Source organism: Polyodon spathula, chromosome 33 (genome assembly GCF_017654505.1).
Source record: "Polyodon spathula isolate WHYD16114869_AA chromosome 33, ASM1765450v1, whole genome shotgun sequence".
In the NCBI taxonomy this organism is placed as follows: domain Eukaryota; kingdom Metazoa; phylum Chordata; class Actinopteri; order Acipenseriformes; family Polyodontidae; genus Polyodon; species Polyodon spathula.
In genome coordinates this window covers 6,057,170-6,081,345 of record NC_054566.1, presented here as the reverse complement: position 1 = coordinate 6,081,345, position 24,176 = coordinate 6,057,170, and the positions used below count along the sequence as shown (strand labels likewise).

The following is a 24,176-nucleotide window of genomic DNA, read 5'->3' as shown; positions in this document are numbered from 1 at the left end:
GGGCAAACTTTTAGGACTGAGGGTCAGTACACAGACATAGTGCCGTACGGTCCATGGTCCACTGCTACAGCGCTAGCGCACGAACACACGATGCTTGGTACAGCGCTAGCGCACGAACACACGATGCTACAGAGCTAGTGCAAGGGTGCATGTAGTGCTACGGTACTCGATGGGCACAGTGCTTGGTAGGCAGGTGTCTAGTACCTCGGAGCACATAGTGCCCCCTCAGCTGAGCCGCTTTCGACTGCGGCCTCATGGGAAGGTGGCTCCTTCTTTCAGAAGCAGCCCCTACCTCCCCTGACCATTCCTTTGGACCAGCGGTTGAGGAATTTACCGTTCTTACCGAGAACACAAGGCGTCTCGGCAGGTAGCCTCAATGCTGCCCTCCTGGACTCTGGTACGGAAGAAAACGAGACACTGGCTCCGCCGTACTCGCCAGGCTGTCCGGCCGGGCGAGGGGTTTATCACCGTGGACCGAAAGAACGCATATTCCACGTCCCTATTCGTCCAGCACACAGGAAGTATCTCGCTTTGCCTTTCAGGAGTTTTAGGTGTTGCCATTGGGCCTCTCCTTAGCCCCCCGCACGTGCAAGGGATCAGGGTGATGAACTACCTGGACAACTGATTGATTTGTCCCAGTCGCAGGAAGCAGCGATTGTGATGAGCCAGTTAATACTGGTGCAAAGTAAGGTCTAGTTGGATCTCTAGCTAGGATTCCCTTACGATGTGAGCCTACCTGTCGGATGACAGAGTAGCTGCCATTCGCATCTGTCTGGTCCTGTTCAACAAGGGTTCACAGTAAAATTGGTGTTGTGTTAAAAACTATTGGGTCTGATGGTCGTGGCTTCATCACCCACCCAACTAGGGTTACTCCACAAGTGCCTGACCCAAATGTGGCTCAGTGCCTTTAGCTGCACCCCAAGCACGACACACGCCGTAGGCTGACCATGTCTCTCCTATGCTGGGAAGCTCTACGCTGGTGGAGGCAAGCCTCTCACCTGAGTGAAGGCGCAAGGATAGGAGTGATACACAGCCATCAATTGGTGAGGACAGATGCACCCAACTCTGGTTGGGGGGGGGGTGTCGGTACACAGCTCCTGTATGCATATTTGGGATGATGGTATCAGGTGTCACTGCGTACAAACCCTGCTTTCCTCCCTAAGGTGATCACAGCCTTCCAAGCAGTCTGTGGAATTGGAGTCTTTCCAGCCACCTCTGTTTGCTTGAAAGAGGATAGGAGATTAAATTTCCTCTGCCCGGTGCAGGCATTGATGCTACATGCTTAGGACAAGAGCTCTGCATCAATCTGCCCAGCTCTCTGTCTGTCACGGGACATGAACCCTAGGCCAGCCCCTCTCTAAGCAACGTCTGTCGCACTGGATTGTGGACACAGTCTCGACTGCGTATGATGGTGCTGGCGTGCCCCCTCCTGGTAGGGTAGCCGCACACTCCACTAGAGGGTTCATTACATCTTGGGCCCTCTTCAGAGGGGCCTCGCTGTCTGATATTTGTGCTGTGGCTAGCTGGGCTACACCGCATGCTTTCTCCAGGTAGCATCAAAGTCCACTGCAATCCTCACTGGTCAGTTAGACTGTGAGGTCCAGTGGTTAAAGAAACAGGCTTGTAACCAGGAGGTCCCCGGTTCAATCCCAGCTCTACCACTGACTGAACCTTGCTGTGAGACGTTGTTGTGTGACTCTGCAGCTGATACATAGCTCACACACCCTAGTCTCGTATCTTGTAAAGTGCTTTGTGATGGTGCTCCACTATGAAAGGCGCTATGTGAAAATAAAGATTATTATTAACTGGGCTCTGTAGCGAAATTTGTTGAAATTCAGCTGCGGAAATGTTTGTTCGCACACATAGGTAGACGTGAACAACACAAGAATGGGCTACGCTGCACATATTTGGAAACTTTGTTTCATTCAAGAGGCATAACATTTGTCCAACGTTTGTGAATGTTCCTTCACGGTGGAAACAGATAATAATTGGGGAGAAAAACTGAGGTAAAAAAAAAAAAAGAGTGAATGAAAACAGCGTGAAGCCCCGTGCTTCCTGTTCAACTCAGAGGCCGAGTCTTCATCAGTGACTTCGATACGGAGAGCAGCAGTTCTCAAGTGTATTTTTGTATTCAGGACACATCATACCAGCAACATTGACCATTCTTTCAAAAACTCCCCTTCAGCAAACAACTTATTTTGTTCAGCTATCTCGAATGCCAAAACATAACTTGCCTTTGCAGTGGCTTCTCAACTGCTGCTTGTTGCACTAAAATGTTTCGCTGAGTTTTTAAATTAGTAGTGACTTTCTAAGCTTTTCTTGACTTTTCTTGTGTTGTGAAGTCGCTGCCATGATTAGGATGTTACGTTTGGAAATGACGGTTCAAATTGTACTCGTTGAACACAGCGATGCTCTCTTGACAAATCAGGCATACAGCGTTCGAGTCGAGGTTTGTGACAAAATATTTCTCAATCCACTCTTTTTTGAAAACCTGACACTCTCTGTCCACATTCCTAGCTCCTAGCTGCTGCAATTCCAACAACTGTTTCACATTCTAGAAAGAGGAATAAACGCCACACACACAGACACACACACACACTGACACACACACACTGACACACACACACACTCACACACACACACACACACACACACACACACACACACACACACACACACACACACACACACACACACACACACACACACACACACACACACACACACACACACACTGACACACACACACACACACACACACACACACACACACACACACACACACACACACACACACACACACACACACACACACACACACACACACACACACACACACACACACACACACACACACTGACACACACACACACACACACACACACACACACACACACACACACACACACACACACACACACACACACACACACACACACACACACACACACACACACACACACACACACACACACACACTGACACACACACACACACTCACACACACACACACACACACACACACACACACACACACACACACACACACACACACACACACACACACACACACACACGCACACACACTGACACACACACACACACACACACACTCACACACACACACCCACACGCACACACACTGACACACACACACACACACACACGCACACACACGCACACACACACTGACACACACTCACACACACACACTCGCACACACCAGCACATACACACGCTGCGTCCAACGAGAGTCGCTGCAAAGCGCTTTGTTTTGGCAATGCACTCTGTGTGGGTCATAAATTAGCTGAGTAAATGAGTAAATGAGTAAATGAGTTAACGAGTTAATGAGTTAATGAGTAAATGAGTAAATGAGTTAATGAGTAAATGAGTAAATGAGTTAACGAGTTAATGAGTAAATGAGTTAATGAGTAAATGAGTAAATGAGTTAATGAGTTAATGAATAAATGAGTAAATGAGTAAATGAGTTAATGAATAAATGAGTAAATGAGTAAATGAGTTAATGAATAAATGAGTAAATGAGTTAATGAGTAAATGAGTTAATGAGTAAATGAGTTAATGAGTAAATGAGTTAATGAGTAAATGAGTTAATGAGCTAATGAGTAAATGAATAATTTCTAACCCAAATCAATCAATACTATGGATGGATTTCATGGGTTTTTCTATTTCCAGTAATCGAGCAGTTTAATTGTTAAGCTCTCATGGATAGGATTTGGCCTGAGGGTCGTTGTTTCCCTCCACTGTTCTAGACAGATCTCCCATGTCCTCACAGTTTATACTATTAAGTCCTGCAGCTGGCCTAGCTCCTCTGAACCTTATTACGTATTAATTTCTTAAATAAAGAGACCAGAATTAGTGATATTATTCTACGTGGGGTCTAACTACACAATTATCTAATCTTAGCTCAAGTTCATTCAAAGTGTATCCCACACTTGTGTATGAAACCCTACCTCTAACGACCAGTTCAGTCTGTCCTGCTTCATTCCATCTTCCATCATCAGCTAAGCAGCTATAGACACCCCTGTCTGAGGGCTTGAGGTTTCTCAGTGTCAGAGAGATATCGCCTGTCTGCAGTGCAGAGGGAGGGAGAGCAGTCCGGCCCTGGTAAGCTCTGTCCTGTCTTCCTGGCTGATCCTATTGGTTCATATATAAATGAACAGGCATGTCGAATCTGTCCCTGTAACACCTCACTTCCATGTCCACAGCACTGACTCTGGGTGAAATGTGACAGGGCAGGATGACCTCATCATCAGGATCCGTGATGACAGGCTGATCAGAGCCAACGACACTCCACCCATCTGAGAAAGACAAGACGAGGTAAAACAATTGCAAACAAGCTGCTTCTCGATACAGCACCCTGGAACTAGAAATAGCTGACAGCTATAAGCTAGCAGGGGGGCTTGTGCTACCCCTGAGAGATCTAGAAGCTCAGCATGATACAATGATGCATCTCAGTGGATCTGTCCTACTGAAATATCTTCATGTTAGAAGCAGCAGGTTGCCCCTTCATTAGTTTCATTTCTACAGTCCCTCTCACCTCTCTGTGTAGAAACAGCTGGTAGCAAACTCAAGACAATGAGACAGGCCCTCTCCAGGAATCTCATTGTCAGATCTGTTAGTTGTTGCTGTGAGACACAAACAAACCAGACCCCATGCAGACTCCTCTCTTGATTGCACTGTGAAGTACTGCAGACCCACAGCAAGACTCCTGTATTCATATTCATCACAGGACCAGATCGATGCTCCACTAAAATATATGGGTCACACTGGCTCTGCAGCTGCCAGATAAGATAGTATAACACACAACACCCACTACAGTAACGGGGCAGTGTCAAACAACAGACTGTACTGTACACTACCCCTTCAATACACAGCAGAACTGCAGAATCACACTATACTGTACACTACCCCTTCAATACACAGCAGAACTGCAGAATCACACTATACTGTACACTACCCCTTCAATACACAGCAGAACTGCAGAATCACACTATACTGTACACTACCCCTTCAATACACAGCAGAACTGCAGAATCACACTATACTGTACACTACCCCTTCAATACACAGCAGAATCACAATTACTGTACACTACCTACCCCTTCAATACACTGCAGAATCACACCCCTTGTACACTACCCCTTCAATACACAGCAGAATCACACTATACTGTACACTACCCCTTCAATACACTGCAGAATCACACTATACTGTACACTACCCCATTCAATACACAGCAGAACTGCAGAATCACACTATACTGCACACTACCCCTTCAATACACAGCAGAACTGCAGAATCACACTATACTGCACACTACCCCTTCAATACACTGCAGAATCACACTATACTGCACACTACCCTGCTTCAGTGAGACAGCACTTTTGGAAAACATGGATCGAGAATTGATTAGCAGTTTCCTACGCATGCGGACTGGCAGAGCTACACTGGTGTTCTTTTCTGAAAAGAGACCAATATTGCAGATAGCAGACTGTTTGGTTCAGATTGCATGTACTGCTAAAATCTGAGGAGAGCCCTTGCGTCTACAAGCTTCCTGCACAGCATTGACTGCTGTCGGACCCAAAGGCTCTCAGGGAGAATAGAAGATAATGCCACTGGACTCAAAGGATCTCCAGCAATAAGGAGAAAAATGAACAAGAAAGAGAACAAAAACCAAGGGTCTGAAGAGGAATGCATTGAGTTCAGAGGTCAACACACTAGACCATACACACACACACACACACACTGACACACACACACACTGACACACACACACACACACACACACACACACACACACACACACACACACACACACACACACACACACACACACACACACACACACACACACACACACACACACACACACACACACACACACACACACACACACACACACACACACACACACACACACACACACACACACACACACACACACACACACACACACACACACACACACACACACACACACACACACACACACACACACACACACACACACACACACACACACACACACACACACACACACACACACACACACACACACACACACACACACACACACACACACACACACACACACACACACACACACACACACACACACACACACACACACACACTGACACACACACACACACACACACACACACACACACACACACACACACACACACACACACACACACACACACACACACACACACACACACACACTGACACACACACACACACACACACACACACACACACACAGACACACACACACACACACACACACACACACACACACACACACACACACTCACACACACACACACACACACACACACACACACACACACACACACACACACACACACACACACACACACACACACACACACACACACCCACAGACACACTGAATTAAATACATATGGTATATGGTAACAGAATAATGTGTTGTACCTTTGCTATTGGTTAAGTGTCAAAGAGAGAGGAGGTGGACCATCTATACAGAGGGGTATTTAATGTCATGCAAAAACTGTAAGAACGAGTAATCTGTTTGTCCTGTACCTGGGACCAGACTCCCTGCATATTTCAATAAACCTAACAACTGATTGAAGAAAAAGACTTTTAAGTAACATCAGAAGGAGAAGAAGAGAGCTGGTGGGGATGTTTCCTTCTTTTGTCTGAAATGTACGGAGAGCTGAGACTGAACATGAGTCCCATAAGAGAGAACAAAAAGAAGGAAACATTCCCAGAGGCCTCCTCCATCTGTGGAAACACAACCAAACATCATTACTTACCTTCAAGAACTCACCTCCGAGACCCGGACTCAAACCACCATCTCCAGGGAGAGGAGGCCACAGGATTAGCCCCCTGCACAATGAGCTCCTGCAGAAGAACATTGGTTCGAATTCTTTGAAAATAAAGTAAAGAACTCTCCTGGATTTGAACCCAGTCCAGCTCACTTCCATGGAAGAGCCTGCTTTTTCATTGTCCTATGTAAGAAATTAACCAAGTCTTTGAAAATAAAGGTAAAACACTGCTGGATTTGAACCCAGTCCCACAAGAACAGCAGAACACAGCATGTTAGTGAACTAGCCCACTGCACCACCTTACAACAACCTGGCAGTGTAGATCACACACTGCTAGAGTTGAGATTCGTGCAGCATCATGCACAGTTGCAGTGTGTCATGCCACTGAAGAGAGCAGGGATTATCAGACACAAACCTATCACACAGCAGGGCTCTGAGATAAATGCCAGGGCTACCAGGGTCAATTCTAGGAGTGTGAATACTTCTCATATATATAATAAGTGTGGCTTCCAGAGGATCGTGTGTTTTTTATACTGTGTCCCTCGTCAAGCTGTGGAATCTGAGCCCTGAACAGCAGCACCAATGACTCCACTTCTAGCAGGTTGATTTGACGCAAAGTTTATATTCTGATGTAAACTTTCACACCCCCTAGCACTGTACTGTTTCCACTAATTCATCACTACTGCTGAAACAACATGAAGGCCAATCCTTCCTCAACAGGCAAAGCTAACGCTGCTGTTCAGGGCTCAGCATGCCTCAGCACTACCAGCAAGCACTCGGGTGCTGGGGAGCAAAGCAGCACAAGAACCTGGACGTCTTGGCCTCAGGACTGAAGTGAGCTCTGAGAACACTGGCCTTTTCTTTCTGCAGAGGAACATGGAAGATTAGCCTGGAAAGCGACCCCTCAGAGGAAGGACAGCGTTACAATGACATAAACAGAACCGAATGTTCTATATTGTTTTCTTTCTGAGATAGGCCGTGAGAAAAATGGTGGCCACAGTTACAGTGCCTATAGAAAGCCTACACCCCCTTGAATGTTTTTCACATTTTATTGTGTCAGTGCCTCAGAGTTTCATGCATTTAAAAGAGGATTTTTTCCACTTATCTACACATTATATTCCACACTATTAAGGGGAAATTATATTAAAAATACAAAACAGAAAATCTTGAACAGTTTTGTAAAAAAAGAATGGTCAAATATTGCCAAATCTAGACTCATAGCTATAATTGCTGCCAAAGGTGCTTCCAGCAAGTATTAACTCAGGGGGGTGGAGACTAAACAATTATGATCTTTCAGTATTGTATTTTTAATATATAATTTTTTTTCTCAATAAAACCTTTTTCCCCTTAACAGTGTGGAGTATAGTATGTAGATAAGTGGAAAAAAATCCTTATTTAAATGCATGAAACTCTGAGGCACTGACACAACAAAATGTGAAAAAAGTTCAAGGGGGTGTAGACTTTCTATAGGCACTGTGTGTATATACACACACACACACACACACACACACACACACACACACACACACACACACACACAAAAAGTATTTGCCTCCTGTCTGATTTTCTGCATTTTTGCATATTTTTGACACTGAGTTTAACAGATCTTCAACCAAAATCTAATATTAGATAAAAAAGACAAATAACACAAGATTTTGATACTTCATTTATTTATTAAAGAAAGTTAATCAACACCCAGTGCCCCCGTGTGGAAAAGTACTCGCCCCCTTAGACTCAATAACTGGTTACGCCACCTTTAGCAGCAATAACTGCAACCAAGCGCTTCCTGTAGTTATTGATCAGTCTCTCACAGTGCCGTGGAGGAATTTTGGCCCACTCCTTCATGCAGAACTGCTTCAACTCAATGACATTTGTGGGTTTTCGAGCATAAACTGCTTGTTTCAGGTCCTGCCACAACATCTCAATGGGGTTTAGGTCTGGACTTTGACTAGGCCATTCCAAAACTTTATATTTCTGTTCTTCAACCATTCTGATGTAGACTTGCTTGTTTGTTTTGGATCATTGTCTTGCTGCATGACCCAGCTACGCTTCAGCTTCAGCTTATAGATTGATGGCCTGACATTCTCCTGTAGAATTCTCTGATACAGAGCAGAATTCATGGTTCCTTCAATGATGGCAAGTCGTCCGGGTCCTGATGCAGCAAAGCATCCCCAAGTCATGACACTACCACCACCATGCTTGACCGTTGGTATGAGGTTCTTACTGTGGAATGCAGGGTTTGGTTTTCGCCAGACTTAACAGGGCCCATGTTGGCCAAAAAGTTCCACCTTTGACTCATCTGTCCATAGAACATTGTTCCAGAACTCCTGAGGATCATTCAGGTGCTTTTTGGCAAACTTGAGACGAGCATTCATGTTCTTCTCAGTGAGCAGTGGTTTCTGCCTTGCTACTCTGCCATGAATCCCATTTTTGCCCAGTGTCTTTCTGATGGTGGAGTCATGAACACTGACTTTAGCCGAGGCGAGAGAGGCCTGCAGATCCCTGGATGTTGTTCTAGGGTTCTTTGTGACTTCTTGGATGATTTTACACCTTGGTCTTGGAGAGATTTTGGCAGGATGGCCACTCCTGGGAAGATTCACTACTGTCCCAAACTTTCTCCACTTGGACAATATGACTCTGACTGTGGTTTGGTGGAGACCTAGAGCCTTAGAAATGGCTTTGTAACCCTTTCCAGACTGATCGGCAACAACTTTTTTCCGGAGTAGTAGGAATTGAGGAATTTCTTTTGATCGTGGCATGGTGCCTCTAGAACCTGTGTGCTGACAGCTTCACTCTGAGGGTAGCCCATAGCACACAAAAAATACGAATGAGACCCCTCTCTCTTTTTTATGTCATTCTTTTCTCAGAGACAGAAATGAGAAGACATTAAGAAGAATTTGAGACACATTGCATGTCTCCTACTTCTCTGTTTTTCTCCTGAGACAAAAACTACTAGCAATCTGAACTAAGGCTCCTTATGAGTTAAATAACAGATCTCAGACAGTTCTCTTGATAATCTCACGTCTCAGTACCTCAGAATGAGATCACTAATCACTCAGACAATTCTGGCCATAATCTGTCAAAATTCTACATTCTAATCCTCATGACAGATAAATTATAATTTATTGTTATCGCCCTGACTCCTTTGATTGAGTCCCCATGCATGCATACATATTTATTTATTTTAGTAGACTAAAGTAGGTTTTTTTCACCTACAAATGTGGTTTTTCATAAAGCGATTTCTCACTGGACACTGCAGCTTTAAGGTTAATGTTTGTTTTGTGAAAAGATTTGAAATGACAAAACAGTGGCCGTACTGCAGCAGCTTTGTATTGGTTTACATTCTTAAGATTACACTTTAGCTGCGCTTATTGATTTTGTGTGCGCGCTCTTCTGAATTTTAGCATGCCTGATTGTAGTAATCCATCTACCTGTGTGTTAAAAACCGTGCAGTAATAAAGCGAGTCATTTTGAAGCAGGTTTTGTTGTGTAGCCTCTGATTCCCTGGCAGCACGGGCTTGCTATGAAATGCAGGTGAGTTTTTTTGTTTTTTTCAGATTCTTTTATGTTGTTTCTGTGTTTTGAGTTTCTGACTCCATTCAGTATTTTTCCGGGTAAGACAAATCTAACGATAATGACGTTTCTTTTAAAAATAAAGCTATAATTAGAATTGTAAATCATTGTGTGTTAAGCTTTACAGACGCTTGACATTAAATGAAAAGCGCTTGTACAAAATAAATGTATCATTAATACATTACACTATGTAACACAATTTTTGTTCCTGGGTAGTAAGTGTTATTTCCTAATTGCTTATGCCTCAAAAGCATAGAAAATGGCTATTATTCCCCACAAACTTTGCTTTTGTGACCAGGACAGTGATATTTTGAAATATCACTATTTCCAATGAGAAAACGGGCGAATTTGTGTCTTTTCGTTCACATAAAGTCAGAAAAAAACAACATATGAATCCAAATTAACATGTATTTATACTAAAGTAATACAAAAATGACTACAAAAGATTTAGAAGTGAGTAGTTTTTCAAGATTTACAATTATAATGTAAATCACTTTCACGAATCAGCCCCCAAATGTAGTCTCCCATCATGTTCTCGTTATACTATCCTTGGTAGCGGCATTCAAAGTCCAGTATATCCTGGTGGAAGCGCTCGCCTTGCTCCTCCGAGTACGCTCCCATGTTCTCCTTGAATTTATCAAGATGAGCATCAAGGATATGGACTTTGAGGGACATCCTACAGCCCATTGTGTTGTAGTTCTTCACCAGAGTCTCAACCAGCTCCACATAGTTTTTGGCCTTGTGATTGCCCAGGAAGCCCCGAACCACTGCGACAAAGCTGTTCCAAGCAGCTTTCTCCTTACTAGTGAGCTTCTTGGGGAATTCATTGCACTCCAGGATCTTCTTTATCTGTGGTCCGACGAAGAATCCAGCTTTGACCTTTGCCTCAGACAGCTTAGGGAAGAAGTCTTGAAGGTACTTGAAGGCTGCCGACTCCTTATCTAGAACTCTGACAAATTGTGTCATAAGGCCCAATTTGATGTGCAGTGGTGGCATCAGCACCTTCCGGGGGTCCACCAGTGGCTCCTACTTGACGTTGTTCCTCCCCACAGAGAACTCGGTCCGCTGTGGCCAGTCCCGCCTGTGGGGGTGCGCCAAAGGCAAAGATAGCAGGGAAACTTGGTAAAACTGCCTTGGAGACCCATCAGGAATGCTACCATTGCAGCCTCTTGATACCATCTCAGAAAAATGCAGATATGTATCCACTTAGGCAGCTGGAACTAAACTGAACTGGTGGGCTTAAGGCTCCTGTATTTATACTACTATTTATATTACTGGAAAGTTCTAGAAGTTACTCCAAGTTTACTCAGCACTGAATCTATCTGGAATGTTCTGGAAAATAGGTAAATTTCAAAATATCACTGTCCTGGTCACAAAAGCAAAGTTTCTGGGGAATAATAGCCATTTTCTATACTTTTGAGGCAGAAGCAATTAGGAAATAACACTTACTACCCAGGAACCAAAAAAAAAAAAAAGTGTTACACTGTGTTATGAGCGACTTTTTTAAACACCTAATCTATGAGAAATCCAAGGTAGTGTGAGGCTTTTTATTCGTTCTTATATTATTATTGGATACAGCAAAACATTGTATTTAAAGTTAGCAGATTACAGCTGCAGTTTTTGGCTGCATTGATTAGCAGCTGGGTCTTTCTTCATGAAGTGGGTAAGAGCTGCCATCCATCGCAGTGAGGTGTGAAGATTTCGAGCCGCTTTGAACCAGCCGGTGAAATTCAAAGTGTTTCTGGCGGCAACCGTCCTTTCTACCAGCTGAAGAAACCGCGTGTGAAAGCCTGAAGCTATGTGTGTGTTTGGAAACATGATTAGCCAGGAATTGGAATTAAAAACAAAAATAGACAGACGACGAAAGGAAATGAAAACCAAACATCCAAATATTCAGGCCTGTTGTTTTGTTTTTTTTAATATTTAAATACAGGGATGTTTAGATGGAGCTCTTAAAACACACACACACAGGAATTTGGAGTGATCAACCAACCTGAACAGCATGTCTTTGGACTGTGTGAAGAAACCAGAGTATCCAGAGAAAACCCACGCAGACACGGGGAGAACACGCCAGCTCCACGCAGATATGGGGAGAACACGCCAGCTCCACGCAGACACGGGGGGAACACACCAGCTCCATGCAGACACGGGGGAACACGCCAGCTCCACGCAGATAGGGGGGAGCACGCCAGCTTCACACAGACACAGGGAGAACACACCAGCTCCATGCAGACAGGGGGGGGAACACGCCAGCTCCATGCAGACACGGGGAGAACACGCCAGCTCCACGCAGACACGGGGAGAACACGTCAGCTCCACGCAGACATGGGGAGAACACGCCAGCTCCACGCAGACACGGGAGGAACACGCCAGCTCCACGCAGACACGGGGGGAACACACCAGCTCCACGCAGACACGGGGGGGAACACGCCAGCTCCATGCAGACACGGGGGGAACACGCCAGCTCCAAGCAGACATAACAACATAAGAACATAAGAAAGTTTACAAACGAGAGGAGGCCATTCGGCCCATCTTGCTCGTTTGGTTGTTAGTAGCTTATTGATCCCAGAATCTCATCAAGCAGCTTCTTGAAGGATCCCAGGGTGTCAGCTTCAACAACATTACTGGGGAGCTGATTTCAGACCCTCACAATTCTCTGTGTAAAAAAGTGCCTCCTATTTTCTGTTCTGAATGCCCCTTTGTCTAATCTCCATTTGTGACCCCTGGTCCTTGTTTCTTTTTTCAGGCTGAAAAAGTCCCTTGGGTCGACACTGTCAATACCTTTTAGAATTTTGAATGCTTGAATTAGGTCGCCACGTAGTCTTCTTTGTTCAAGACTGAACAGATTCAATTCTTTTAGCCTGTCTGCATATGACATGCCTTTTAAGCCCGGAATAATTCTGGTCGCTCTTCTTTGCACTCTTTCTAGAGCAGCAATATCTTTTTTATAGCGAGGTGACCAGAACTGAACACAATATTCAAGATGAGGTCTTACTAGTGCATTGTACAGTTTTAACATTACTTCCCTTGATTTAAATTCAACACTTTTCACAGTGTATCCGAGCATCTTGTTAGCCTTTTTTATAGCTTCCCCACATTGTCTAGATGAAGACATTTCTGAGTCAACAGATTTTTTCATAGATTCCTTCTCCAATTTCAGTATCTCCCATATGATATTTATAATGTACATTTTTATTTCCTGCGTGCAGTACCTTACACTTTTCTCTATTAAATGTCATTTGCCATGTGTCTGCCCAGTTCTGAATCTTGTCTAGATCATTTTGAATGACCTTTGCTGCTGCAACAGTGTTTGCCACTCCTCCTACTTTTGTGTTGTTTGCAAATTTAACTAGTTTGCTTACTATACCAGAATCTAAATCATTAATGTAGATTAGGAATAGCAGAGGACCTAATACTGATCCCTGTGGTACACCGCTGGTTACCACACTCCATTCTGAGGTTTCTGAGACACGGGGGGAACACGCCAGCTCCACGCAGACACGGGGGGAACACGCCAGCTCCACGCAGACACTCCCAGCCCGGAGTGAAGCCCAGGACTCGGGAATTGTGAGGCAGCAGCGCTAACCACGCCACAGCCCCTCGGGCGCTTCAACGGATCTTCAAAACCGCCAGCAGGCATCGGGTGAATTTTCAAATTATACTGCAGAGGGCAGCGAAAAAAAATCTACGAAAAAATCGATTAAAAAAATCTACATTTAGTTCATTATTCCGGCTGGAATTCTGCGCGCTGTTTTAAACCCTTCTCCAGCCTAAAACGGACTTGCTGTTTGAATCAGCAACAAATTGGCAGAAATAACAACCGAACGATATATACAGTCCAGTTCTGAGCAGGATCAGTAAGTGCTAGAGGAGCGAAGAAAGGAGCAGCTGTACCAAACATGCTTCCATTGCAGATAAAATACGATTACAGAAAAGGACAAATTCAAGTGCAAGACTTAATAAGAAGTTATTATCATTCCTGTCTAATCTTTCTTTTTAGAAAGTGTTGGTAATTGCGAATCAGAAAGAAGCCTCTATATATATATAGGGGTGAAACGGTACAGAGGAATTGAAGCGACACACGACCAAGGTCACCCGCTCCAGTGCGCGTCCTTGTGCGCTGTGCTCTCCATAGATAACATTCTGCACCATTGTCTTCAGTGTGATACAGCGGGGTCCAGCCTTTTACAAGAAATAAAAGCAGCACCAGGTAACGGTAACTGAAGTAATAATTATTGCGGTTAATTGATTTAATTCCAAATTGTTGTTTATATGACTCTGTTTTTGATTACTGTTTTTAATGCGTTTTCTTATTGTCTGTCTTCTATTCTGCACTGTGAAACTGGAATACAGTTCTGTACTGTGAAACTGCAATACAGTTCTGCACTGTGCACTGAGTTCATTTATTTGAGAATTTACATATGCCAGGTATAGAATAGGACTCGTCTGATCAGTACAAAAGTGCATTTTGCAATATTCATGTAAAAACAAATCTTATACAATTCTTTACATTGTATGCTTTCTTGCTTAATTAGCTCAAATACACTTTTTATTCAATGCCACAGGGAAATTGAAATCAAGAGATTTTTAAGAGATCAAAATAATTAAAAAGTGATTAGGGCTCTGTACATTTCTGTACCTCTGTAATTGTTGTGTATTGGTTCCATCCCGGGGGGGGGGGGGGGGGGGGGGGGGGGGGGCAGAATGCTGCTGCACCCTTGAGAAAGCAAACAGGTACTTTATCTCCTAGATTGATAGACAGACAGATAGCTAGCTAGTTAGACCCTTGAGAAAGCAAACAGGTACTTCATCTCCTAGATCAGTGGCTTCCAACCCTGGCCTTGGAGATCTATCTATCCAGTATGTTTTGCAGGTCCCCCTAAATCACAAACTTCTAAAGACTGAGAACACATGGACGTCAATTAAGCAAATAATTCAATCAATTAAGGTCATTGAGGGCTGAATCTCCAAATGACTTAGGGGTCTGTCTGTGTGGAGTTTGCATGGAGTTTTCCCAAAAACATGCTGTTCAGGTTGATTGGTCACTCTAAATTGCAGTGAGTGTATGTGAGTGTGTGAGTGAGTGTGTGTGTGTGTGTGTGTGCCCTGTGATGGACTGGCGTCCTGTCCAGGGTGTAGTCCTGCCTTGCACCCTGTGTCTGCTGGGTTAGACTCCGGCTCACCGTGACCCTCTAAAGGAATAAGCAGTTCTGATAATGGATGATGGGTGTATTGACTCATCTAAAGGAATAAGCAGTTCTGATAATGGATGACGGGTGTATTGACTCCTCTAAAGGAATAAGCAGTTATGATAATGGATGATGGATGGATATAAAAATAAGAATGTGATATCCTGTATTGATTGCCGCCCTGGATAAGGGAGGTCATCTGCTAAGAAATGAAATAATACTAATAGAAAAATAAAACAAAACTATAGTTCTAATGAGTGTAAAAACACACATTAACTTTCCTGTTTGACAGGAATGGAGGTTTTCTTAGGAGCTGCTGGGATTGTCCTCCTTGTCCTTCTGCAGGTATACAGTGTACACACAGGTGAGTAATTGAAAAACAGTACCCTCATCTAGACATGGTTACAAAACATGCAGTAATGCTGTGACAACACACATCCTATAGGGGGTGCCCATCTTTTATTTTACCATACAGTCTGACCTTGCTATAGTCAGTGGGTTCATGGGTTTCCTAGCTTGTTCTTTGTTGTATGAAAACAATTACAATATTATAACACTGCAATACAGTTCTGCACCGTGAAACTGGAATACAGTTCTACAGTGTGAAACTGGAATACAGTTCTGCACTGTGAAACTGCAATACAGTTCTGCACTGTGAAACTGCAATACAGTTCTGCACTGTGAAACTGGAATACAGTTCTGCACTGTGAAACTGGAATACAAGGTTTGCTTTTGTGTTTGATTTACAAGTAATCCTATATATTGCTACTGTTTAAGGAAGGTGTTTGTATTGATGATGGGAAATGTCATTCTGAAGTTCTTCTGGAGGGTACACTTGCAGCTTTCTTGCAGTCTTGGAAACTCAGCACTAGACTAATGTAAACAAGTACTCAGGATGAAAAAATAAAACTAATGCACACACACACACACACACACACACACACACACACACACATACACACACACAAACACTCACACACACACACACACTACTTGGAGTTTACTATGAACCCTATTATTGGTTTCTCCTCTTTGTATTTGCAGCTGTTGGGAGCTTACCTCACATCACTCTAGACAGGCACCAAGGAGAGAAGATCCAGCTGCTCTGTAATACTGAGGGCTGGTTTCCTAAACCAGAGCTGCAGTGGATCAGTGTGAAGGGCACTGATTTAACAGGGAGGGCTGTTCTCACTGAGCAGGAGGCAGACAGGCTGTACTCTCTCCAGAGCTCTCTGCAGGTGTTTCAACAGGAAGCTGACGGGATCACCTGTCTCATACGATACGGAGAGGAGAAAGTCTTGCAGACTAAAGTCCACATCAACGGTCAGTAATCCTGTATGACCTTAATGGACTCCAATTTACCTTTTTTTGTTCACTTTAAAAACATTTAGCAGGGGCTCCCAGGTGGTACTGCATCCAGCTAAGACACTTAACCAGAAAAGCAGGATGTGCCCTGTAGCCCTAAAGGAGATCAGTACTGGTTCCAGTCCGAGGCTATGTCGTCGCCAGCTGTGGCTGGCTGCTCCCAGAGGTTTCTCAGCGGGTGGTGCACAATTAGCCCATGTGGGGAGGTTGGCTGGATAATCTTTGTCTCACTGCTGCGCACTAGCGACTCCTGTGGTTAGCTGGGCTGCCTGCAGGCACGTCATCTGATCTGTGATGTCCTCCTCCAATGGCACGATAGGTCTGGCTGCTTAGCTGTGGGTTTGCAGAGTGAAAAAGAAGATGGTTGTTTTGGAAGACAAAAGCCTGAGTGCCCTTGTCTGTCTTCGCTGTGTTTCCCAGTTTCGATACGGGAGTTGCAGCAGCAGCACTGAGACAAGCTCTTAAACAGCTGCATATTCCAAACTGGGAGAAAAACGGGGGGTAAAATAATTGCCGAGTCTAAATTGAAATAGTAATAAAAGAACTTCTTGATTACCCCTGATCTTGTGCCCCTGTTCTCTGCAGGAGAATTCTTCACTCGGGTCACTCCTGCATGGAAGGGCTTGTCTGCGTTTGCTGTCATTCTTGTCCTCTTCTGTATATTGTGTGTCCCTGTGGCCATATTCTACAGCAAAAAGAAAACAGGCAAGAACTTTAATTGCAGGCAGTACTAAACAGAAAAGATATGGGCCTGAATTTAAAGCGAATTCAGATCTAAGACAACCTTAGTTTTCAAAGAAGGGAAATGAAAAAAAACAGAAAATGATTCAAAAGATGTGCAATTTATCATCAGATACAATTTCAGCAATGGTGAGGAAGCAGCAATGTCTCCATCATACTCGCCAATGCGTGATCTTCTTAAAAGTGAAATCAGAGGCTCTTCGTTTTTTAATCCCTTTGATATTTGCCCATTTTGGTTCCCCCTCCCACCCCACATGATCTCTGCAGCTTTCTTCATTTTCAGACCCTTTTACACACTCATGCCAGTTCATAACTGATGTATAATTTCCGGTAAGGTTTATGTAGGCTGCAGATATAAGAGAGCAGGCATTGTGTGTGAATGAATAGTCAAGTTGTTGTTTTGAGATCTTACTTTGACAAAACCTGGCCTTATATTGGAGCCAATACGATATATACACCCTTTTAGGTTTTATTTGGCGGTTGTATAAATTGTATGTAAATATTGTAATATATTATTATATATATAATGTCTTACAATTTATTAGGCAGACGATTTTTTGTAAAGCGATTTACAATTAGTCATTTTACAGATAAATAGCACTGTCAACATAGAGACTAATTCACCTGCCATAGCACTGTCAATATAGACTGATTTACCTGCCATAGCACTGTCAACATAGAGACTGATTCACCTGCCATAGCACTGTCAATACAGAGACTGATTCACCTGCCATAGCACTGTCAATATAGTGATTCACCTGCCATAGCACTGTCAATACCATAGGGACTGATTCACCTGCCATAGCACTGTCAATATAGACTGATTCACCTGCCATAGCACTGTCAATATAGAGACTGATTCACCTGCCATAGCACTGTCAACATAGAGACTGATTCACCTGCCATAGCACTGTCAATATAGAGACTGATTCACCTGCCATAGCACTGTCAACTGATGATTCACCTGCCATAGCACTGTCAATATAGACTGATTCACCTGCCTTAGCACCGTCAACATAGGACTGATTCACCTGCCATAGCACTGTCAACATAGAGACTGATTCACCTGCCATAGCACTGTCAACATAGAGACTGATTCACCTGCCATAGCACCGTCAACATAGAGACTGATTCACCTGCCATAGCACTGTCAATATAGAGACTGATTCACCTGCCATAGCACTGTCAATATAGAGACTGATTCACCTGCCATAGCACTGTCAATATAGACTGATTCACCTGCCATAGCACCGTCAACATAGAGACTGATTCACCTGCCATAGCACTGTCAACATAGAGACTGATTCACCTGCCATAGCACTGTCAACATAGAGACTGATTCACCTGCCATAGCACTGTCAACATAGAGACTGATTCACCTGCCATAGCACTGTCAACATAGAGACTGATTCACCTGCCATAGCACTGTCAACATAGAGACTGATTCACCTGCCATAGCACTGTCAACATAGAGACTGATTCACCTGCCATAGCACTGTCAATATAGACTGATTCACCTGCCATAGCACCGTCAACATAGAGACTGATTCACCTGCCATAGCACTGTCAGCATAGAGACTGATTCACCTGCCACAGCACTGTCAATATAGACTGATTCACCTGCCATAGCACTGTCAATATAGACTGATTCACCTGCCATAGCACTGTCAATATAGACTGATTCATCTGCCATAGCATTGTCAATATATGGACTGATATGGTAAAATATTTCCTGCTTTCATGTTTGTTCTAGAGAAGAGTTTCTCTCATATTTCTTTTTATTTTTTAGACAACCTCAAGATTGCTAAACAGAATCTGGAAGCAGGTAAGTGCAGTGCTATACAGAAGAGAAAGACAAACAAGGGAAAATGAATTCGATATAGAATTTAGAATATGAAACCTTTGAAAAATAATAAACCACTAATAAAATATCCTCTTCTGTGTTTTTAGAATGCGATGACCTTCGTAAAGAAATAAGTATGAATTTTCACTTTTTTAAAATCAGATATTAAATATAATGTACCTCAGTACATTGATGGGGACACAATTAATATACATTTAACAGAACTGCTTCTCAATGTTATACATAACACTATTCTGGTTTGTCTCAACAGAGTCAAAGGGATTTGTCCTCAAATCAGGTAACACTGAAAGTCCTCGTTTCTTGCTTATATAATGAACAGTCTGCTGCTTGCTAACCTGGGTATTACAAGTTCTGGATAAACTGACTATTTTCACAAGATCCACTGAACAAATGCTGCTCTGAGGATGGAGGCACTAGAGCCCCAAACACTGCTCTGTCTGTCTGCTGGACTGGGTTTAGTTTCAGTAACAGTGCTGATAAAGGCACTAGAGCCCCAAACACTGCTCTGTCTGTCTGCTGGACTGGGTTTAGGTTCAGTAACAGTGCTGATAAAGGCACTAGAGCCCCAAACACTGCTCTGTCTGTCTGCTGGACTGGGTTTAGGTTCAGTAACAGTGCTGATAAAGGCACTAGAGCCCCAAACACTGCTCTGTCTGTCTGCTGGACTGGGTTTAGGTTCAGTAACAGTGCTGATAAAGGCACTAGAGCCCCAAACACTGCTCTGTCTGTCTGCTGGACTGGGTTTAGGTTCAGTAACAGTGCTGATAAAGGCACTAGAGCCCCAAACACTGCTCTGTCTGTCTGCTGGACTGGGTTTAGGTTCAGTAACAGTGCTGATAAAGGCACTAGAGCCCCAAACACTGCTCTGTCTGTCTGCTGGACTGGGTTTAGGTTCAGTAACAGTGCTGATAAAGGCACTAGAGCCCCAAACACTGCTCTGTCTGTCTGCTGGACTGGGTTTAGGTTCAGTAACAGTGCTGATAAAGGCACTAGAGCCCCAAACACTGCTCTGTCTGTCTGCTGGACTGGGTTTAGGTTCAGTAACAGCGCTGATAAAGGCACAGAGCCCCAAATGTTTTTCGACTGTTTGATTTTCTCAGTTTCTTCCAGTTCACATCTAGAACTATGAAACAATGTCTTTGTGTGTTTTTTCTTCCAGAATGGAAGGAGATGCAGGATAAAACAGGTAAGAATCAATACTAGATGTATTGCTTGTAAGAATCTATACTGATGTATTGCTTGTAATGTGTTTTTATTATACTATTAACATCCGTATTTTACAAGCAGCAGAGTTGGTTTTATTCTAGAATAGCAATGCTCCATACCGAATTGTTAAACTTTTGAAATCCAAACTAAACTAATTGTTTCAAAATCTTGTATTTTTTTTAACATCTTGACCACATTTTCTACAGTTATTTAAACAGACTACACAGTGCCATGTTTACAAGATGAACCCTTCATCTACTCTTCATGAACCCTAACCTTCAGAAGAACTTCATTCAGAACTACATTTACCCCCATGATCCTCCTCTTCCCATATGCATGATGCATGGGGGTGATGGTGGGAATTGTAGTTCTGAAGTTCTTCTACTGAAGGGTACATATGAGGCCATCTTGGAAAAAGAGCACTGTAGCCGGCAAATAAACACTGTAAAAAAAAAAAAAAAAAAAAAAAAAGTGTTCAGGATGCCAAAAAAAAAAAAAACCAAACACCTTACTCTAACAGCTATAGCAACATATGGGAAAAGGTAACACACACAATAACTTCAGTTCCCTTTTAAAAATCTGGGCTGTACAAACATATCCATGACAAAAAACTGAAATGCAGTTTGTTGCATGGTTTTAAAAAATCTAAAGATTTCTTTTACCAGGAACACTGAAAAGAAAAAAAAGAAACGGTTGATTGGTCACAATGCGAGCACATTGTAATTTGATTCTGAGATGGGGCTCCTGTTTTACCAGACTACTTTTAAATTGCACTCTAAAGTATCCTTCAGTAGAAGAACTTCAGAACTACATTCCCCAGCATCCTCCTGCTCACACATGTATGATGAGGGGCGATGGTGGGAAATGTAGTTCTGATGTTCTTCTACTGATCCAAGATGAATGTGTATACATATATATATATATATATATATATATATATGATATATATATATATATATATTTTTTTTATGAGCTTAACATGCAGTCTACAGCACTCAGTATTCCCAGGTGGTCTCCCATCCAAGTACTAACCAAGCCCAACATTGCTTCTTAAGCATTGCATGGTAAGTTCGATTTGAAGAGCTTTTTGCCATCAGAGACATTGCCCAGGGGTCACTACAAGGAAGTAGCTCTTCTTGACCCCCAAGGATACATGTGAAGCCATCTTAAAAACAGAGCTCTGTACAGTGCAAATGAATAATAAAAAGTCGTCAGGATGTCAAAAAAAAACCCAACATAACACACACCTTCCCCTTTGACTGCCAGCACTAGATGGCACCCAAGAGTAATCACATTACATATAATATTGCTGATGGTGATTTGTCAATGGCAGTCAGTGAGTTGTGTATTTAATTCTGATTTTCTCTTCTTCCAGCTGACGTGACTTTGAACCCTGATACAGCAAACAAATATCTCATTGTGTCTGAAGATGGGAAACGTGCAAGATATGAAAAGATAGACCACGGTGTCTCTAGCAATAATCAGAGACTTGATACGTACCACTTTGTGTTGGGCAGGGAGGGGTTCACTTCAGGGAGTCACTACTGGGAGGTGGAGGTGGGGGAGAGGGGTGACTGGAAACTGGGGGTGTGCAGCGAGTTTGCCCAAAGGAGAGGACATTCTGATCCATGCATCAAGACAGGTTACTGGGTGATCAGGTTTCAAAATGGACATGAGCTTAGTGCCTTGACTGACCCTGTGACCCACCTCAATGTTCTGCACCCCCAGAAGGTTGGGGTCTATCTGGAGTATGAAGGCGGCAAGATCTCTTTTTACAGGGTGGAGGATCATTGTGCTATTTACACATTCCAGGGGAACTTCTCTGGGAAACTATACCCTGTGTTTCACCCAGGAGAAGGAGACCTGGTGATCCTTCCCAGAGAAGGGTAATCAGATAACTCTGTTTCATACAAGGCAGTACTTAACAACAGTGAGCTGTAATTCTTGTTTGCATTGACTGTAGGTTAAGATTCTGTTGTGTATTCAAAACACCTCATTGGCCTGAATTTATGGTGGTTTTGAATCTAAGGCAAGCTGGCTTTTCTATGGTGGCTCGTTGAGGATATGAACAACCTCAGAAAAGGTCTGTGTTACCTTGTGATCACGAGATAAATGATCTCAGAATCTCGAGAAAATGGAAGTTGCATTCAGTAGTGGGGAGACCTTTGTTCATGCCCTTAACGAGCCCCCACACTTTCCAAATTAAAGAAATAATTAAAAAAAAAAAAAAAAAACCTGTAGCCCTAATAATTCACAATATGGCAATTTATCATCAAGCAAGATCCAATTTCAGCAATGAAACAGGGAGAAAGCAGTCAAGATGCCATCATACTCACCAATAGATAAAGCAGCATGATCTGCTCTTTGCACGTCAACCTGTTGCTGCCTGTTTGTCACAGTGTTCATTTCTTTGTGTGTAAGTACTGGACTGTAGGATTGAATTCCAGAGGAGGGTGCACTACATAACCGGGAACATTTGTTATCAAGGTCTTAAAGACAACTGGATATTCCAAACTGGGAGATAGCGGGGGTAAAAATAATTGACAATTCCAAATTTATATAATATATCTATAATCCATAAATACACTCCAGAGGGGATGTTTTCATGAGAGATGTATATCAGAATTGTTTGGGTGGTTGAAGGCACTCTTCTGTACCGAATGCATCACATATTCTGCTTCTGAGCTCTCAGCAAATCAGCTGACACCCACACAGGAGGTGTGGAGTGCAATCCAACTGTATTAGTACAGAAGTGCAGAGGCAGAAATTACACAGTAGTTTTACACAGACAAATCCTCAGCACGCTTCCTCAATACTGTACATGTATACTACATATACACCTCACAGATGAGTAAAATATTAATGCATTTAGCTTTTAACTCTATTGCAAAGAATACAAAATACAGCCAAGACATCAATATTCATAATGCATGGCTAAAAACACAATAGATGAATATCAGTGATTGTTAATAGTTTTAAAATAATTATCATGACTTATTTTTTTCTTTAGTTAGTAACACAAAAACTAACAGTGGTGCGGTTTACACGCAAACTGGAGATGCAATATCATACTGTAAATGTTACATTTAAGGTGGTACTGCTGAATTACAATAGCTGTGTTACATAGGCAAGTCCTTACCAGGTTTGTCCTCTCATCAGTGACACTGTGTGTGTGTGTGTCTCCTCTCTCATTATCAGTGACACTGTGTGTCTGTTTGTGTGTGTGTTTCCTCTCTCATTTTCAGTGACACTGTGTGTGTGTTTGTGTGTCTCCTCATTATCAATGACACTGTGTGTATGTGTGTCTCCTCATTATCAGTGACACTGTGTGTGTATGTGTGTGTCTCCTCTCTCATTATCAGTGACACTGTGTATGTGTGTGTCTCCTCTCATTATCAGTGA

General features: G+C 43.1%; 1 protein-coding gene across 1 annotated transcript; it reads left to right on the top strand.

Annotated features, from left to right (window-relative positions):
- Window positions 1-13,815: 13,815 nt before the first annotated feature.
- LOC121303539 (butyrophilin subfamily 1 member A1-like) lies at window positions 13,816-23,741 on the top strand. Its single transcript, XM_041234296.1, has 9 exons — window positions 13,816-14,619; window positions 15,891-15,962; window positions 16,643-16,921; window positions 17,549-17,668; window positions 19,494-19,529; window positions 19,655-19,681; window positions 19,819-19,845; window positions 20,728-20,754; window positions 22,150-23,741. The coding sequence occupies exons 2-9, from the start codon at window positions 15,893-15,895 to the stop codon at window positions 22,662-22,664; spliced, it is 1,101 nt and encodes a 366-aa protein (XP_041090230.1). The 5' UTR covers window positions 13,816-14,619; window positions 15,891-15,892; the 3' UTR covers window positions 22,665-23,741.
- The last annotated feature ends 435 nt before the right edge of the window (window positions 23,742-24,176 follow it).

What these genes read in the sequence shown, in the direction of transcription:
- LOC121303539 (XM_041234296.1), top strand. Translation starts at nt 15,893, where the DNA reads ATGGAGGTTTTCTTAGGAGCTGCTGGGATTGTCCTCCTTGTCCTTCTG. An exon ending in GACTAAAGTCCACATCAACG is followed by an intron (nt 16,922 to 17,548) that starts GTCAGTAATCCT and finishes TGTTCTCTGCAG; the next exon opens with GAGAATTCTTCACTCGGGTC. An exon ending in TGACCTTCGTAAAGAAATAA is followed by an intron (nt 19,682 to 19,818) that starts GTATGAATTTTC and finishes TTGTCTCAACAG; the next exon opens with AGTCAAAGGGATTTGTCCTC.